Source organism: Periplaneta americana, chromosome 9, assembly GCF_040183065.1.
Source record: "Periplaneta americana isolate PAMFEO1 chromosome 9, P.americana_PAMFEO1_priV1, whole genome shotgun sequence".
Classification (NCBI taxonomy): domain Eukaryota; kingdom Metazoa; phylum Arthropoda; class Insecta; order Blattodea; family Blattidae; genus Periplaneta; species Periplaneta americana.
In genome coordinates, this window is record NC_091125.1 from 88,030,221 (window position 1) to 88,051,090 (window position 20,870).

Sequence of the window (20,870 nt, forward strand, 5' to 3'; positions counted from 1 at the left end):
ATAGTCTAGAAATTAAGATGTTATAGAAGAAGCCTAGAGACCCATTGCCTAGGAACCAATATTATTTAAATGTCTTATAAGATGAGATGTAGACCTATTGCTTAGTGATAGAATTTCTTAAAAAAATTATCATACGTTATCTTATTCACATAAGTTAGACTATGCATTGCTTAGCAACATGAATTTTGTTAAAATAAAATTTATAGTTGATTGACTAGCGACAGAAATTGTAGTTTAGTAGACTAATTATATAATTAGGTCCTTCAGTAATTTTCTTAGAATTCTGTAATGTTCAATATATAAATAGGTTCATTGTTTCTTCATTGAACGTAATTTTATGTCTGCGTTGCTAGATTTTGAATAGGGCTAAATTGATTTAAATAAGAAATTAAGATGTGTAATATTTTCTTTGTTATTATTTATAAAAGCAGTTGAAGTAAAAATATCAGAAGTGAAAAAATAAGAAAGAAAGTAAATATAGCCTAAGCTTAGGGCCTACCTCTTAATGAAATAACATCGATGTAAGCTTTGGCTCAATAAACCAAGAGGGAGAAGTTGATCATGGAGTCAGAGATGGCAAGCTGAATAAATGAGTCTCCTAACCTCTGAAGTGACTGTTTAATATTGCATATCTATTTGCATACAAATAATAACTTATGCCGTGGTCGACCGTTCTACATGTCTGTCTAGATATTTGATTGCGTAGGACAAAACCATATTTGATTTAAAATATTTTGCATGCATTTTTTTCCTATTATCACAAGAAGATGCACAGCCTATTATAATTTATGTTTGCATTTTGTCGCTCAAATTTATGGGAGGGAAAAAACATAATTTTGTTTCAGAAAGAAACTTCATAAATTTTTTACCTATTTCATGCTTACATAAATTTAGCTGCCTCTATTCTTTTCCGTTGCGGTAACATCTTTTGATGTAGAAGAAAAATGTTCACTTATGAAACTTTTTTTAGTGATAGAGGCAGAAGTTTCACCGGGGAAGATCTCAGAAAGATTTTCATTATCATACATACTGCAACAGAAGAAAAGAAGTTAAATTCTTTGGCGTGATGCCTATCATATTATAATTACATTAGTAGTATTGATTTTAATAATTTTTCCGCGTATTTTAATTCAAATTTCGAAATTTGTTCTTGGGTACTTCTTCGAGATCTGGTTATGTTACCCATTTAGGTATCTTTAATTTATTTATACAAGTAGTCTATGCCAAAAAAATCTGAAATGGTGCGGAAATGCTTTAAAGACATTTCCTGTTTTTAAACATTATTAACTACAATACGGTAATAGCTAGATTAGAATTGTAATAGGCCTAACACTTTACTTTCACAATGTTTATAAACTGTTGAAAGAATATAGACAACTAAATTGATTTGTTAGGTAAGTTTGTCGATCCTGCAGTAAGGATGCCACATTGGATGTAACATTGTAAATTTACTATAGGAGGTGGCCTAGGCCTATATTATGATGTTACGTTAATTATAATTTTTAAATAACAGCTTCTGTCCATAGATAAAACATAAGACAGGCAATTAATTATTACAGAACAATGACTGAGATCTGTGTTGTCTGGCGATAGAGGTGTTAAATAATTTAGATCTTCCTTCCTTAGTTACTAAAATTTATTGAAAAAACTTTTGCAGTTTGCTTTGTACATTGACAGAAACTATAAACGTAGCCTAATTGAAAATATGTTGTCTAGCTACAAGAATTAGGTACAGAAATAATTAGAAACTATGTACCTTAGTAGGACTCATAGCTACACAAAGTAATTCTGGACTGCGCTGTTTAGTGATAGAAATTTTAAAAACGAAATGCAGATCTCATTGTCTAGCAAGAGAAATTACATAGAGTAACCTGGGGCAAAAGTCCGCATGGGGTAAGAGTCCTATTATCGCTTTCTCTGTCTTCGAGTTGTTAAGTTGCCACTACTGTATGGTGGTTTTGAAGGTGTCATGGTTGCCGTTGTGCTGACATAGTTTGCTTCAATTCGTGTGCAAATTGTCTGAACAATGAGGTAAGTTTCAATTTACATACTGTTGATGTTATATTTAACGTTTCTGGAAACGTGTTAACATTATAAGTAATAATGTATATACAAACTATTGTAAGGGATATGAAAAGAGTCTGTATAAGGTACATGTAGCGTTACTTGAAGGTTCCTTAGTTGCCCGTGCGATGGCAGCACAGATCAGAACATGAATTTTCCAAGGTTGGGGCAAGAGTCCGCATCTTAGATGGGGCAAGAGTCCTGGTGCGGACTTTTGCCCCAACTGCCAAACGAAAATGCTTATTCTTGTTTGCATTATCGGTTTAAAATTTAATCATTTAATGAATGAATGAATTAATTAATTAATTAATTTATTTATTTATTTATTTTCAGAGACTATAAAAGAAAATCAGATCGCAAACCAGTAACATCAGAAATGCTTGCTGAGGCACAAGAAAAAATTGCTAGTGGCATGTCCAAAAGGAAAGTCGCCGAGCATTTTGGTATTGATGAGTCAACACTGCGGAAAAGACTCAAGAAAGGTACAGGTGTTTCAGCGCTAGGAAGGTTCAAATGCATTCTAAATCAAGAACAGGAAATGGAACTTGCACAGCATTGTAACTTGCTTAGTGACATGTTCTATGGACTGACACTATCATCTTTGCGCAGTCTAGCATTTAAATATGTTCAATTCAACAAAATAAATCACCCATTCAATAACGAGACTCAAATGGCAGGAGTTGATTGGGCAATCAATTTCTTGAAAAGGAACAATTTATCTCTAAGGCTCCCACAGAAAACTAGCGTCGCTCGAATAATGGGCTTCAATCGCGTGCAATGTGACTTGTTTTTTAATAATCTCACAGAATTGCAAGGGAAATGTAAATTCTCTCCTACCCAGATCTACAATATGGATGAAACTGGGATTACAACAGTACCCAACAAAGCCCCAAAAATTGTCACTACAAAAGGGAAACGAGCTGTGGGAAAGGTATCATCTGCAGAGAGGGGCCAACTGGTGACTGCAGTTTGTTGTATGAACGCTGCTGGGAACTACGTCCCCCCAGCATTAATTTTCCCCAGAAAGCGGGAAAAAGAAGAGCTAATGAATGGGGCTCCACCGGGCTCGGTGATGTTTATATCAGACTCAGGCTATATCAACTGTGAACTCTTTGTTAAATGGCTACGTCACTTCCAGAATCATGTTGGAGCAACTACGAACAAACCTGTGCTACTGATTTTAGATAATCATACTTCACACATAACACTAGAGAATGTCCAGTATTGCAGAGAGAACAGCATTCATCTTCTGAGTCTTCCACCACACAGCAGCCACAAGATGCAGCCGCTTGACAGATGTTATTTCAAGTCCCTTAAAGACTTTTATAGCACATATTGTGACCAGTGGATGATGAGTAACCCAGGCAGGGTCATAACTCAGTTTCAAGTCGCTCAGCTGTTTGGCAAAGCATATCTCAAAAACAGTACGGCGGAGAAGGCTGTCAAAGCGTTCGAAGTTTGTGGTATTGTGCCCATGGATCGCTTGAAATTTGGCGAGGAAGACTTTCTTCCTTCGGAGGTAACTGACCAGAGGTCCATTTCCCCTTCTGCATCATGCGATGACATTGGATCACATAACGAGCAGCAGCCACCACAACCGTCAACATCTGGAGTTAGCAAAGCCAGCAAAACAGATGTGCAAGAACGTGAGTGTTCACCCTGTGGATCATCAGAGAACCGTGAAGGAACGCAGTATTCACCCTCGGAAATAATTCCTGTTCCAAAGGTAGAATTCAAGAGGAAAAGAATGGGGAAAGGGAAGAAGTCTACTGTACTGACTTCAACGCCGCATAAGACTGCACTCGAAATGGAGAGGAATAGTAAAGTTAATGTTGCCAATAGGAAATTGACTTTCAAGACCGGCACCAAAGAGAAGAGAGAGAAAAGCAAGAAACCTGAGTCATCTGAAAAAACAATTTGTCCTGGGTGCGACATGGATTATGAGGATCCTCCCACAGAAGACTGGATAAAATGTGACTCTTGCGAAGAGTGGTGGCACGAAAAGTGCACTTCCTATGAAGGAGGACGTTTTATCTGTGATTTGTGCTAGTGTTTAGTATTCAACTGTTTAATTTGTTAATGAAGAAACTTAAATCCTTTGTGCTTTAAACATTTACAGCAGTGAACAGTATCATAACTCAGCATCGCCTTCATTTGGAATGGACTACTGATTAGAAAGTGTATTTTTTTAATAATTCGTATTTTTGTTTGATTTAATTATAATAAAAATACCAAATTTATTAATTTAATTAACATTATCACTGATTTGTTTGTTCAGAAAATATAATTCCACTGGGTTATAACCATTGGGACAAATTATTATAATACTTTAAAGTAATTGAAAATAATTTTTAGATTCGGACTCTTGCCCCTTATGGACAGGACTTTTGCCCCGTGCATGGGGTAAAAGTCCTATTTTACCACAAACTCATTATAATTTAATAGCAACTATTAGATACATAATATATGAATGTTACTTTGCCATGTTGTAGCATAAACATATAGCATGTGTCAGGAAAAAAAATAGGATAAAAAATTTAATTATATTGAGAGAAATCGACTTTTGTCTGAAAAGTGCGGACTTTTGCCCCAGGTTACTCTAAACAACAGCGAGATGCGTTATCTAGTGATAGGAATTTAAAAAGCAATTGCGAGCCGTATTGCCTAGCTACAGAAATTTCAGAAACAATTGAAGGGTGTGATCCCAAAACTCACTCAGTCCATTTGACCTTTTCTATGATTCATACATATTATATACGTTATTACGTTTGAGATCTGTATAATTATGTTTTAAGCTTGTTTTCTTCCAGAACAACGCCACTCCTTGTCTAAAAGTTTGTGTTCTTGTGCATATCACTTGAAAACTCGCTCAGCCCGTAGACCGATGGATAAATAAATTAACCCAGTTTTTTTTATATACTGTAGATGGAATTAATGCGTTTTGGGATCACAATCTTCAATTGCTAACCAGTTTTCGAGTGATTGCGAAATGAGTTGTCTATCAACAGAAATTTAAGAAAGAGTTGCAACCCGTGTTTTCTAGCGACGGGAATTCCAGTAACAATTAAGAATCGTGTTGCCTGGTGACAGAAATAACAGAAACAATAGAGAGACACGCTGCCTAAAGACAGGAAGATCAGAAACATTTGCGAGCCTCTTTGCCTAGTAACATAGGCTATTACAGTAAAAATTACTAATAAGATCGTCTACTGTAGTGACAGTAATTGTGAGAACAATTGAGACCCACGTCGCATGGTAATAAATAGAGGAAATATGCTAACCACGTTACATAGCAACACACTTGCTGAAAAATATTGAGAACGGTGTTGCCTAGAGATAGCGACTGTAGTATAAATCTGTTCTTTGGCAATAGAAATTATATAAACAATTGAGTAGTCTGTCTTACTACGATACTCATCTTTTTAACTACTGTGCAAATAATAACAACAATACTGTAGGTTTAGTAGGCCCAATAGGCCTAGGCCTATATCAATTAGATTAAGAGGCGCGCTATCTAGCGACAGAAACAGTAGGAACAATTGAATTCTTGAGCTGGTTAGCAATAGATAATCCTACAATGATTTATTAAGAGAGCGTGCTAAACAACATTAAGATCTTTAGATGTTCATGACTTCCATATTTTATTATGAACACATCAAATGCTTTCATTCGGAATGCTCGAAAGATAACACAGAAACTGTCATACCTGTTGTAAAAGTAATACAAATCGTCGTTGTTCCGGCAATAACTCCCATGTGACATAGGCCTATTTATCGATTTTAAGATTTTTGCTCTATTAAATAACTTAAATAGTGATACAGCAAATAATAAAATCTCCTATATGTAATTACATTTCTTTCTTTCGAAAATGTAAGAATTCACAGTCTCCTATGTACTACTGTCATAGAATGAATAAATGTGTTTTTCTTCCTACTGAACAATTTTATATTTTGCACATAGAAGTTATTGCAGGAACAACGACGAAATGCTTTTGTCCTGCGAATAGGCCGTGTCACAGACGTATCAAAACTGTAGAGAGTGGTTTAGCACACTTTCTCAGTAATGTAGAAGGAAGTAAAGAAGTTACCTTTCTTGGGCGACGCGCCTTCAGAAGCGCTATCGTCGGTCAGCTGCATGACCCGTCGCCGGATGACGTTTCCCGCCCCCAGATCGACGGCGGCGCCGGTGGACTCATGCTGGCGGTTGTTGGCGCTCACTACGGACGCCGCCAGAGAGGCGAACCTGGGTCCCAGGGCTCCGTGATGATGCAGGAATCCGGGGGGAACTGCGAAGCCGGCAAGTCCCATCGGGAACCCTGCGGGCGCTCCCGCGGTTCTGGACGTCGCAAAATGCGACGACGCGTGGAAAAAAGGCGGCATAACTGGAGGTCTCGAGAGACAGGCGCCGCCCCCAGTGGCGGCAGCAGCGGCGGCGGCGTACAATTGTAACGGGGGTGGCAATCCTCCCGTCTCCAATACCATAGTCTTCTAATACGGAGCCCCCCCTTTCATTAAAAGGGGCCCAGATCAACTCGACGTCTTCAAGCTAAAAACTCTGTTGCCATAGAGACGAAAATTTTTTACAGCTGATCATCTTTATGAAGGACTTACCGGGTCCGAACCGTTACCATGGTTACTAAACGTTTCCTTCTCATTTTAAAGATTAATTGTTGCTACCTCAGTTTCCATTGTTATTAACAAATTCTAAGATCTTCTTTTGTCTGTATCTAAGGAACATCTTGATTATTTTTCCAATTAATTTACAGTGTTAAAAATCCTTGAACATAATAACCAGTCTGGGCATTAACATTATGTTTGTGTAATTTACAAACCTGTTCACACGGTCAAAGTACCCACACTCTTAATGTCCTTTGTATAAAAAACAACACTTTTTTTCTTCATTATCTTCTCAGAATTAAATTAGGCCTACTCTCTTCTTGGAATAAAATTTGTCTCTACAAAATCACTGTGTAACACGTCTGCAAATTATGTGAGATGATTTACTCTATTATTTAATTAGTTGCAGTCCGGTTAATTGTTACGTGTGTATGGTAGTTAAAAATTTCCCCTCCCACCCCTAAAGTCGATAACTTTTTTTATTGTTGAATAGCTACGAAGTCACTTAGAAAACAATTTTTCCCCCACATTCTTACCACGCCAATCCGACATTTTATACTGAAGGCGATTCGACTCCGCTACCCACAAGCTCGAGAACCCTAATGACGATTCTGGGTGGGGGGAGATCTCGCTGTGCTCCCCTCCAACGGCGACCGTCACCGCCCCCTACTTCCCCGCATTCTACTCACTCTCCCTTCCCTAGCACTATCACTGGCACCCGCGATCCTATTGGCAAATTACGTAACCCTCCCATTACGCTCGCACCGCCTTCTTATGTTTTCGGTTTTCATAACAATTTGAAGCTCCGCCTTCCAGACTTGGAGTCTCTGTCTCTGTCTATCTTGGTTCGACATTGGTTTGATCAACTTAAGGAGGTTATGGGAAAAGAAGTTTTAATTTTTTTCGTAGTGTTTCGCTTTTTTTAAAGGAGGGGGTGGAGACATGGCTCATTCAATTAAGGGCGGGGTGGAGTGTTGGAAATTAAAATCTTGATGACATGGTAGGAGGGGCACGCTGTGATGGCTTCCAATTTGCTTTTTTACCCCCCCCCTTCCCTCTCAGTCTTTCTATCTACTTTACAGTCCGTGTCATTTCAGAAATAAAGAAACAGTCAAGCTCATTTTACCCTGAGTTGATAAAAAATAATGGTGAAGACTGTGAGAAAAACTCATGCAAAGTTGTTGCACCTTATTCTCACAACAGGTTGTTAAGATATCGTTGTCGCTTTTTTATTTCTGTTTTTCCTACACTGTGAGAAAATTGTAGTAGTTGTCCGTTTCTGTTCGTTGTGACTTTTAAGGTCTCTGTGGTATTGCCAGATTAAAGAGAATTAGTCTATTACACAAGTGACAGGCAAGATGTGATATTAATCTATTTCGAATTATATGTTGTGATTCTTTGTTGTGGTTTAAGGGTAATAGTTCTGACTGTGAACTTGGCGGACCCGGGTTCGATTTCCGACAGGATAATATAGGCTACGCTTAGGCCTACTTCTCTTTCTCGAGAACTGGATGAATGTCTCTCATCCTTTGTATGTAATCTGTTGGAAGCTCTGTGTAACTTCTGCCCAGGCCTACTTAGTAGGCCTAATACCACGATGTTTTCCAACTCATCTCGCCAAATACCATTTCTCTATCACTAATTCCATCGACGCTAAATAAGCTGGTAGCTAATAAGCTTACAGTATCGTTTAATAACATGTACACTCGGCAGAAGTGAAATTTTTTAAGCTGTAGCCTAAATGTGCAGTAATCTTTTTAAATGTTTGTGCAATGAGTGGCAATAAATTAGCGATAAATTGAACGCTTTTATACTCAATCTTCAGAGTTTAGAAATTAAACAATTGATTTATGGCAGCTAAAATAAGTTATTACAGAGCGAGCTGACTCAGATGGTAAGACTCGCATTCGGAAGGTCAAAGGGTTCAAACCCCGTGGCCGGCCAATCTGACTGCGGTTCTTCATGGTTTCCCTCAGTCACAAAAGGAAATCCCGAATTGAAAATTTAGAGTAGGCCTACATATCATGATCACTACCTCAGTCATCAATGTCATAAACATTAATCAAAATGTAAAATTAATTACCTACATGAACACAAGCCTTTTACAACACACGACAATAGAAACAAAACCCCAACAATAGTAAACATGATCTATTGTCTAATAACTTATGCCCAAAGATCGTACACATGCGTTAGGACCACAGATGTTAAAGTGTGTATAAATAAACTTAACAAACAAGTATAAAATAATAATAATAATAATAATAATAATAATAATAATAATAATAATAATAATAATAATAATAATAAGTGAAAATTAAAGCACACAAAATCAAATTAATGATTTATAACTTATTCTATAGGCCTAGGCCTATTGCTCTTCACATAGGCTATTTCTTTGATGAACGCTTTATTTGATTTAAAGTCTTTGTGGGTCTATGGTGTACTGCGATTTAATTCTAATGACACCAGTTGGATTAGGCATTGCACTCTTTGATTGTTGGCGGTGTAAGGACATTTACTAAAAATCGTTGATAAGTTAGCCTATTTTGTAGGACTGAACTGCAAGAGAGTAGACTCTATGAAATGACTTTTTCCTCGCTCTGCATTCTTTCACTCGTTTCAGTCTACTCTTTTTCGTTTTTGGCGAAATTTTCGGCTGTTATTTTGAACGCTTTTTTCATGCCACGCTCTCGTTCATTGAGCTCCTGACATAGTCATAGGCCTATTTTCTAGCAAAAAGCTTCTCAACAATGTAAATTTAATTCACTGGTTTCGACTGTAGGCCTATGACGTTACAACACTACACGAAAGACGTAGGCATACATTCTTGCGGTAGTTTCCCATTTGCACTAAATTAAGTTAAGCATTAATTTGTGTAAATTGGAGAAAATCCTCAAACATCAGCAACTTTATTTACGAACTATCATGGCAACGTACGCAATCCGGTAGCGACAACCCGCAAAACCCTCTTGCAACGTCCGTCACAGAATTTTGTTTCATAGAGTTCGAGTATGCCTAAAGAAATTTCACTTCAAATATGCTTACAATAAAAATATAATCTCCACAAGAGAGAGAAAAGAATGAGTTAGAGGATTCGATGAGGCTGAGATTTGTAATATGCCTGTATTGAAATTATATAACTTCTTTCTTCTTCTTCTTCTTCTTCTTCTTCTTCTTCTTCTTCTTCCCTTCAAGTATTAGGCCATATGGCCTGTTAGGATCCTACAGTTGAATTTTCAATCGAGCGCTTATTTGGACGACCGAGAGATCTCTTCCCGTTTGGACGATAGTGGAGCATGACTTCTGGGATTCTATCTCTACGATGCAGATGATTTAGCCTATCCAGTTGTTCTGATAATGTTTTACGTGATTAATTACAGGATCTAGGTGCAATTCTTCCATTACATCTTCATTGCGTTTGTGATCCCATTTCGTATAGGCCTATCCCGTATCTCATAAATTTCATTTCATTAGCCGTTATTCTGCTTTCGTCTTTCTTCTTCAATGTCCATGCCTCACTGCCGTAACAAAGTACATGTCTCGCCAAGGTCTTGTAAAGGCGAATTCTAGTATGCCTTTGTACTAGGGAAGATTTCATAATATTGTTAATTATTCCCATTGTTTTGGTGTATTTAGAAATTTTCTGTGAAATGTCTACTTCATCGAAAAAAGATAATGTGTATCCAAGATATGTAAAATAATTTACCCTTTCTAATATTTTTTAATCTGAACATATTTTGCTAGGCACAAGGTATTTTCCGCAGACGGCCATAATTTTAGTTTTTTATTTATTGATTTTCATATCTATATATAGGCCTACTTATATATAATTTGAACTGGTAATGGAAATTACGGAAAAACGGCTGAACGGATTTTAATAACTGACCCCTCATTTTGAACCTTGGAACTCAAAGTTTTTCGGAAAAATAGTAGTTTTCAGTAAAATGTAAATTTTTCAACATAATTTTCCTATTTTCCAAAATCCACATGTCGTCAGTTTTGAGAACTAGCTAATTGCATTTCAGAATAAAACAAAACACACACTACAGTAAACAATATTACACGAAGGCCATGATCTGCAAGAATGCTGACATATTTAGAGCTCAAATTAAATTTGTTATTAAAAACTTAACTTACTAAAAATCATTTACAGGTTAGATTCTGTGGTGTGTAATTTTCTGGGTACAGCTGTGTATTGGATATTAAAAACTACAGAACTTGAGGTGGTTTGATGACATTATTACCATTAGAAATGAAATATTATTGTAGTTAATGCCATGATGTGATTATTTTTCATTAATTATACATATTAATGCTATATTGATGATATGAAAGTGAAACGTTTTGGGGTTATATAAGTAGATGTAGAGAATAACTTAAATTAAATTTTGATTTCTATATTTTACTGATTGGCGGCTATATAGTATATGTTACTGAAAGCTATAAAACTTACGTAAGATAATAATATTATTAAAAATCAAATATTTTTATAGTTATTAATGAAGTGGGGTTGGGTCTTTTTCATATAGGCTATTCAATGGCGGTGTGGTGTAGATATTTTTATGCGTGGTTCTCTTCAGTATTGGCTCGAGAGAGAGTATCTTTCATTATTATGGAAGCAAATAACTTTCAGAATGTCTGGTATTCTTCATTGAAAATAAATCTGAAAAATGTTTATTTGAACGTCTAATGAACTTAGTTTGTAGCATTTGCCGCACAAGCCACTAGTCATATTTAATTCCAATTTTGTTATAATTAAAAATTATGTAATTTAATTCATTTTATAATCATGATTTGTTTCAAATGTTAAAAGCCTAGGCCTACACTTCTAGTAGGCTAGTTTCTTCCCGATTCCTGGGTAATGCTTAATCAGCGTTAGTGGTCATTTAGGAATAGCGGGACTGTCTCACAAAATAGCATTGCATGACTAAGGCTCATAGGCCTATTTTTCATGTGAAATGTTATTTTATTAAAACTTATCCGTTTTAAGTAATTAAATCAAAATTCTACTCGAAATACCTTAATTTATTCTGAATCTATGAAAATCCTGTTGCAGTTTTAATTGCCAGAAATTTTCATTAGATTCTAATAGGTAGACTAATTCAAGGGACAGATGAATCATTTAGTGCAGTGGTGACCAAGTCGCGCTTTTTGTGCAAGAGCACTCTTCGCTGCACACGAGCAGTAGGCCTAGTCCTATGAGAGAGTAAATCGTCTCAATGCTTCCAATGTCAGCGTTGCTCTTGTTTGCTCGTGATTGCACAGTGAGAGCAGCTGAGCTGGCCATCACTGCTTTAGTGCATTGTTGGCAATTTTATACAAAGGATGTCTAGATCGTAGGTTTAGGTTTATTCACTTAATTTAATAATTGCTTTAAAGATCATTTCCAAATATTTGCATGATTGCCAGATAGTGCCTAGGCCTACTGTTTCTGAACTGAGCTTGGATCAGAATTCGATTACTGCTTCAGCTGATTATATGATTCGGTTTTACCCAAAGGTTTCCCCAGCTGTTGGACGAATGTCAGGTAATTACATAGAGAATCGTCAGGCTCCTATCGCCAAATAGACTATTGGTATCTGTCAGCAATTCTATCAACAGTAAATAACCATAAAAAAAATCATCCGCGGATGCGTTATATCTTTCACCAGTTGGACCGGCGGGTTATCACGTTAACATTGCTTAAAAATCATGTGTTATTGGCCCCGCTACAATACAAGTGACAGCTCGGATTCCAAGTCATGCTGTGACTCCGATTGGCAATTAACTTAGGCTACTGATTCTGGATGCAAACCCTGCGTACCTACGATGGGAAAAGTCAACGGACATGTTGTAAGGTACGAGTCCGCCATCATTATACACCGTGTCCCGCTTAGAGAGATCAAGAAATAAGTGATAATTTCAAATGTAAATAATAGTTTATTAACATACCTTTCTACATAACTTGATGTAAAAACTCTCCGAGTTTCGGAGAATGCTCAATGCAACTCGATGTGTGCGCCTTGAGTTGCTCTGCAGACATCTAAACGGTATTCAACCTCCCGCCAAGTGTTCTGTAGCATTTGTGGAGTCGCTAGCGCAGCTGCATTTGTGATGCGTTGCCTCATTTCCTCCAAAGTATTAGCTCTGCCTCTTTGGTACATAGTATCCTTCACAAAGCCCCAGAAAAAAAGTCCAAGGGATCAGATCGAGTGACCTGGGTGGTCAAGCAATGGTTCCTCGTCTTCCGATCCATCTATTGGGGAATTTTTCATCCAAGAACTCACGCACCCGTTGATGATTATTGTAGGCTATGGGGCCCCATTCTGCTGAAAAACCGATCCTGAAGGAATTTTGTCAATAAGAAAGTTGCGCAACATGTCCAGATACACTTTTTTTGTGACTGTAGCCTCTACGAAGAAGAATGGTCCAATGACTCGCGTAATAGATTTTCTTCTGCAAGTCATAACACGCACTGAACTTTCTGTTCTGGTGCCCACATGGTGTTTACCATAGCGGGTCTTCCTACAAAATGGCGCTAGGCTTGTTTTAGTGCCCTAGCAACAAATAAACGAAAGTTCCGCATAAACAAACGAAAGTTACCCATGCAGCTCTTTTCAAACTTTGTTCTATAAACTTGGACAGTTTCTCTATCTTGTCAGATGTAAATCACAACGATATCTTCATCTGGTTTTAATGGTAACCATTTAATACTCGATTCCTCTAATCGGGACACGATGTATTTCGTATGTGGTAGGCCTAAACCTGTAGTAGCTGATACAGCGTTGTGGAATTACAGACTAAAAGTATTATGTTGATATTGTCATTGAGCATCATTCACTAAACAATGTCCTGTCCATTCTCCTTGTGCAAATTCTTAGGCCTAACCAATTTTATTATGAAACACCAGATTGTATTTTTGTTAGCTTATATACGCTCTACTGTTGAAATTTCTGCACATAGATACCGTAATTCAATTTTTGACTTTTTTTTTTTTTTTTTTTTTTTTTTGAAAAATGTACACACATCAGTCTTCATTTTTCTTTGAAGTAGTTCTTTGTGGCTTCGCCGCTATGATCTGAGGCGATTAATACTGAAGGACGAGAAAATCCCTAGCATGTCCTCGTTCGGGAAGGAAGTGAAGCTTTAGACCTAGGCTCAGATCTCATGTCGTAGATTTACATCATAGACCTACTGTAGTGCATGAAAGAACCTTGTACCTGATAGAAGGCTCCAAGCAAAATTTTAGGCCATTTCTCATCCACATTGAATTTCGACGCTGAACGACTTCTGCAATTGAAAGCGTTTTTAAATAAAATAGGCCACTACCAGGCCTATTTCTACTGCTACTGCTACTAGGTCTACTACTACTACGATGTAAAAAAGAGAAAGTAAGGTTATTGCGAAATTCAGAGACTCGATGTTATCAAGGTTTTTCTGAGGGGGTGACGATTGCCATGCGGCTCGTCGGGTCTTGTGTCTGTGCAGCCTATAGGCCTAGCATTTGTCCTAAAATATTGCACAGATTACGAATTTTTGGGAGAATTATGCAAATGAAATAGCCTAGGCCTAATTATAATTTTTGCTAAAAATAATTTGTAATTTCATTACCTTACAACTAAAATAATTATTACGAAGTGGCATGTTGGTACAAATCAAATCTTGTAATTTTGTTAGTCAATTGTAGCCTGTTTCTCAAGGCCAGACCAGACAGCCAGATGGAGTGGTGTAGATCGTTTGTCAATAATAAAGTTTGTGTTAGAGAAAGATACGGGTGGTTATTGTGTACACAATTATGTCTTCACTTTTTTAAAGTAGCCTACGTAAGTTATGCAACATTTATACTAATGAATTATTACAAAAATGTAGACTTTTGGGAACCTATATCTTTCCATCAGCTCATACACATTTTTAAATTGTAGCAAATAGCCTATTTATATTTTGATGTCTCATAGAAAAGCGACAAAGAAAGAATTATCTTTAATAAAGTGACCACAGTTACGTGAAGTAAAAAATTACAAATAATTATAAACAAACCAATTCTTTCTGGAAGTTATTATTGAAACTATAAGCAGACAAATTTTTTAGACACTTAGGCCTACTAAATAAATTTAAATAAATAAATTGTATTTATATACATAACTTATACAAATGCTTATGAACAAAACATTATTTCGAATCATTAATCACTCGGTAATAGTATTATACGTTACAAGAGCGGTATGTTGACGTTTTCATGGTCGAGGAAAAGATTGAAAAAGCGAAACGTAGTTGAGCTTTTTTAATTTCCGAGAACATGAAAACAAACATACCGTTCGTGCATCGTACATTATTTTGTGCGAAGATCGTTTATTACATACCTCAAAGACGAATTTCTAATTAGTTGCAATGAAATCTCCATGTTGGTTTCTGTTTAATGACGGCAACTTCGGAAAATCAAAATATCTTTCTTCAACATTGTTGCTATAAAATGTTTTCTGTGTTTACTATACTCCAGCAGGCCGTGATATACGTCTGTCTTTTTTTTCCCCCAGTCTATAAATGCGAACTTAAAACAAACGGTAAGGTTATGTAATGATTTATTTTTCATTTTAATATTTTAACAATATTATTTATATAACATATTGCAGTAATAACATCCGCATCTGGAATCTTGTTGATTTTTTCACGGCTTCCTTAATGTTACTTGCATCAGGAATGCAATAAGTTTCGTGGAGTAGTAGACTTTACTTAATTTTTGCAAATATTTAAAAACAATAATTAACATTGCAATTTAGGTGAAATTGCAGTGGTAAGTTTCCAATTTATAATTATTACTGTGTTAAACGTCTCTAAAAATAATATGTTAAAAGCCTAAAGCAGTAAAATGAATGTCGCGCTTAAGCGGTAAGAAGAGGGAAATTGTTATGTGTGTTACGTTGGGAATACTGAATGTGGTATTTAACACTTACCGCGTATTGGTTCTGTGCGGAAAACAAGCAAATACGCACGATCGCGCACAAAAGAGTTTTACCTAACTCACCACATAAAACAAATTTATTAGACTTGTTATCTTAGAATTGAAATAGACTAATACAATTTTGTTCTTTATAAGTAGGGCCTATGTATACATCTACATAGGCCTAGCCTATAAACATAGGCTATTACTTTTTGCGTGAGAAACTTTTATTATGTAATATGCAAAAAAAAAAAAAAAAAACAAAACAAACAAAACAAAACAAAGTTATTTTAGAACAAAAAAGTAATTATCTACACAAGCCAAATTTCTTTAGTAAGTAAAAAAAAAATATTTCTATAGGTTATCTTAAAATAGGATCTAAAATAGTTAATGCAACTTTATTTAGTCCACCGCTGTGGAGTAACGGTCAGCATGCCTAACTGTGAAACGAGCGCACCCGGGTTCGAATCCTGTTTGGGACAAGTTACCTCGTTGAGGTTTTTATTATTATTATTATTATTATTATTATTATTATTATTATTATTATTATCAGGCCTATTATTATTATTTGCATTTATTAATATAATATATAAGTAGGCCTAATACTTACTTACTTAATTACTTACAAATGGCTTTTAAGGAACCCGCAGGTTCATTGCCGCCCTCACATAAGCCCGCCATCGGTCCCTATTCTGTGCAAGATTAATCCAGTCTCTATCATCATATCCCACCTCCCTCAAATCCATTTTAATATTATCCTCCCATCTACGTCTCGGCATCCCCAAAGATCTTCTCCCTCCGCCCTCCCAACTAACACTTTAGGCCTATATGCATTTCTGGATTCGTCCATACATGCTACATGCCCTGTCCATCTCAAACGTCTGAATTTAATGTTCCTAATTATGTCAGGTGAAGAATACAATGCGTGCAGTTCTGAGTTGTGTAACTTTCTCAATTCTCCTGTAACTTCATCCCTCTTAGCCGCAAATATTTTCCTGACAACCTTATTCTCAGACACTCTTAATCTCTGTTCCTCTCTCAAAGTGAGAGTCTAAGTTTCACAACCATACCGAACAACCGGTAATATAACTGTTGTATAAATTTTTCTAACTTTCAGATTTTTTGACAGCAGACTAAATGACAAAAGCTTCTCAACCGAATAATAACACGCATTTCCCATATTTATTCTCCGTTTAATATATAATATAATATAATATAATATAATATAATATAATATAATATAATATAATATAATATAATATAATATAATATAATATACATGTGACAATATAATTTATTGAACATGGTATGTACTACTACAATTTTATATTTTATATAAGTGAAATGAATATTTTTTCATTAAGAGTATTGGTCATTGAGCCGATATTATTTAAGCTGCACTTATGTTTGAATCTATAATTTAATATTCGCAGAGAGCAATCAGTGAATCAGTGTAGTGCAATAAAGCGTCAAAGCGTTCTACCTATCAAGTTTTCTGAGTGGGCCTATTAGTACATAGTACCTAGCAGTACGTCCAAGAAAAGTAAGATAGATTGTAGGGTGGTTGATGTTTCGGTAAGTGAAAAGTTAAATAAACTTGATGTGAGAGTGGAAGGTAGCCTATGTAACCTCAGTGCATGTGCAGATGCATCTTCGGATGTATGAAACGAATTCGGTGTGGAAGACATTCAAAGCTAGTTGGTGTGAATATTCTGTACGAGTACTTTCCTTTTTCATGACGCCAGTAAGTATTTGCGAGTTTTTAAAATACTCTGTAGGCCTAGCCTACATAATTCTGGCAATAGCATGTTGCATTAAAGACTCTAATATTTATCTTTACTGTAGCCATTGTTATTACCACATTTAATATCTTTGATATTAAAATGATGGAGTTTGCTGTAATTGACGGAGAGAACCGATTGTTAAAAAAGTTAATTAGCCTACATATAAAAACTACTAAAAACTTTACGTACCGCGTCACGCCTTGAACTAGCTGTAACTTATGCTTACGGAAATAGCACTGGTTCGAGTCCTCAATGGGTAAGAAATTCTGTTATGAAATTTTGACCAGCGTGTAGGACCGATGCCCACCCAACATTGCATCGTGATGAATTTAGGGAGTAACAATTAATATCGAAATTCGCTTTCGTCAGCTAGCTACGAAGGCTGAAGGGATAATCGTGTTGACCACACATTACATCCGTACTGGTTTTAGATTATCGTTCACCTCTGCTTGCTGAGACGTATGGACATGAGGCCAGCAGTCGGTCGTTCGGCTTTGACACGATTATTATTATTATTATTATTATTATTATTATTATTATTATTATTATTATTATTAACTCCATTATTTCCTGTTATAATAAATATTAGGCCTACCCGTTCTGCCATTTTATGTTGTCTGCTTACTGTACCTCCGTCTGGATTCTTAATTGTTTCTTTACTTTCAAAGATAGCTAGAGTTCATATCTTCTTTCCCACCCATCGTGTGGGATCATGTCCCTGGACGTATTTCCTCTTCTCTGCTTTTGTTGAAGTCTTCAGGCATATGCGTTAATTTCATTACAGCACTCATGTTCACCTGTTTTTGTATCGTGGCGACGTCCGGCAGTTGTTTAATTATGTTGCCTAGCAACAAGAAGTCTTGCGTTGTAAGTTATTTTCCTGTCCGCCCCTAAATTTGGCTGCAATTATATATTACTTTCGTATATGACTCTCTTGAATACAAGCATAAAATCGTTTAATATAGAGCTAATTTTCTGGAACGAAACATCGAGATGATGTTCCGACACAGCGATCCTATGAAACCTTAACAAAAATAGCTTTGTAACCATAATAGTCGTTAATTCCAAGTCCATATATTTCAGAATATTCTCCTACAGCTTTCCTAATCTTATTTTGGTGGCTTTTAGTTTAATATCAGAATTCATTACACGTAGGCTACTTAAATTTAGTTTTCTTTCTGCCGTATATTTAATGTTACGCCACGTTAACATAGAAATTGGCTCTTGAGGTAAATAGGCCTATGTGTGCATTATTAATTACACTACATTTAAAAGTTGAAGTAAATATTGTGTCAATACAAACTCTGACCACAGTGATGGGCGGTTGTTGTGAGATACAAAATCGTGCGAATAGTTATTGGAACTTAACAGAACAAAGAAATACGTTGCGCGACAACCCATGCAGGACCAAAGTGTAACAGCCAACTTCGGGCCTTACTTCCACATGCCTCAGCAGAGATGATCTTTCAACCAACCAGTATGGTGGTAACGTGTGGTTAGCAAGATGATTTCTTTCTCCACCCAGGCGTTATAGCTATTTCCGTAATCAGATTTCGCTGCTCACTGTAGCTCTCCAAATTCATCAGTATTCTGGGTGAGTACCGGTCCCATTTACTGGCCGAAATGTAATGAGAAAATATCTTCACCCAAAGAAGATTCGAACCAGCGCTAATTCCGTAAAGCTAGTCCATATATGAGTCCACTCCTGTGGAGTAACGGTTAGCGCGTCTGGCCGCAAAACCAGGTGGCCCGGGTTCGATTCCCGGTCGGGGCAAGTTACCTGGTTGATGTTTTTTCCGGGGTTTTCCCTCAACCCAATATGAGCAAATGCCGGGCAACTAGGCCTATCGGTGCTGGACCCCGGACTCATTTCGCCGGCATTATCACCTTCATTTCATTCAGACGCTAAATAACCTAAGATGTTGTTAAAGCGTCGTAAAATAACCTACAACCTCTATGTATGACGCCCTAGACTACGCAGCTACGGCGCGGGACAATATTGAAACTTGCATAAATAATTCTTTCTTAAGTTTATTAAAATAAATTTAACTTTAGAATCAATCTCCTTATGTTTTATTAGCAATATATCCCTTAATAGGTCTATGTGAAAACTAAAATCTAAAATCGTAAGTAGCCTATCACTAGGGCCTAGTATGAACCTGACACGATTATCACTGTTGACATCATTTTCTCTATATTTTTAATACAGTTGAACATCACAGTATTTTATGTCGCATTAACAAATTTCATGTCAATTAGGCTGTAAGCCTATTACAGTAGTGGCAAAAAAAAACCGGACCGACTCTTGTAGTTGATTTCAGAGCCTTGTTCACTCCAGAGCACGATAGACTGGTAACTAAGACTTTCATGGTTCAAATCCTGCCTGGGAAGGAAACTTTTTTTGTTCCTTATTCAAATTTATTTCCAATACTTTTCGATTGCAGCGATATTTTACTACTTAATTAACTTATTATTCCCAGAACATGAATTTTACCAGCAATCGAAAAGTATTGGGAATAAATTTGAATAAGGAACAAAAAAAAAGTTTCCTTCCTAGGCAGGATTCGAACCACGAAAGTCTTAGTTACCAGTCTATCGTGCTCTGGAGTGAACAAGGCTCTGAAATCAGCTACAAGGGTCGGTCCGGTTTTTTTTTTTTTTTTTTTTTTTTGCCACTAGGCCTACTGTACATGGTTGCTATGAGATGAAACAATTTTGCATTAATCAGTTTAAGTGATAGGTTTAGGAGTATATTGTGCCATAAGCGTGTGCTAGATAGGCATACATGATACAATTTTATATTTCTATGCCTTTTCGTGTTTGACGTTTTAACTATATTCGACCTAAACTAATAGAAAAAATGAAGGAACGGAAATTCCACTTCATTTGCCATGGAAATGTTTCCGTAATATTCTAAAAACTCAACAATGTGAACAAGTCCATTCTTATACACAATGGGAGTCCGCATATAGTCGTATATAGAATGAATAGAATGTTTTAGAATAGGCCTAGAATGTTTTATTTTCGCTGGCAGAATTAAGGCCATAAGGCCTTCTCTTCCACTCAACCACTCTTAATCCATACAATAGTTACATACATATTTAAATTATGAATATTTACAATACACTCATTCTCCAGCAATATTCTACAGTTAACGACTAATACATGTTTATTTAAATTGAGATAAAACCTATAAGAAAAAGTACTAACTTAATTTATGAGCTAATGTAATTCAATTCAGTCTATATGCAATATGTAAAGAATTATAATTGAGTTGAGATGGCTAATTGGTTAAAATGATGAGAATTAATTTAATAGAAGTTTATTAGAACTATGTTATTGGGAGCAAAATCTATACTAATAGGCCTAATAAATCTGTAGCCGAAATTTTTCTGGTAATTTTCGATTTTCCAAAAATAATTGGTCCTAACATATATAATTAACCACCCTGAAACCGAAAATAGCTTTTTTTAAATTTTTGTTTGT

At 36.2% G+C, this 20,870-nt stretch overlaps 1 protein-coding gene across 2 annotated transcripts in view; it reads right to left on the bottom strand.

Annotated features, from left to right (window-relative positions):
* Positions 1-7,267, bottom strand: part of LOC138706204 (homeobox protein unc-4-like) — a 286,141-nt gene extending 278,874 nt beyond the window's left edge. For both annotated transcript variants that reach the window (XM_069835230.1, XM_069835229.1), the window contains exon 1: positions 6,152-7,267. In XM_069835230.1, the coding sequence (XP_069691331.1) occupies positions 6,152-6,545 (394 nt within the window). In that variant the 5' untranslated portion in view covers positions 6,546-7,267. The remainder of the gene's footprint in view (positions 1-6,151) is intronic.
* Positions 7,268-20,870: the final 13,603 nt, after the last annotated feature.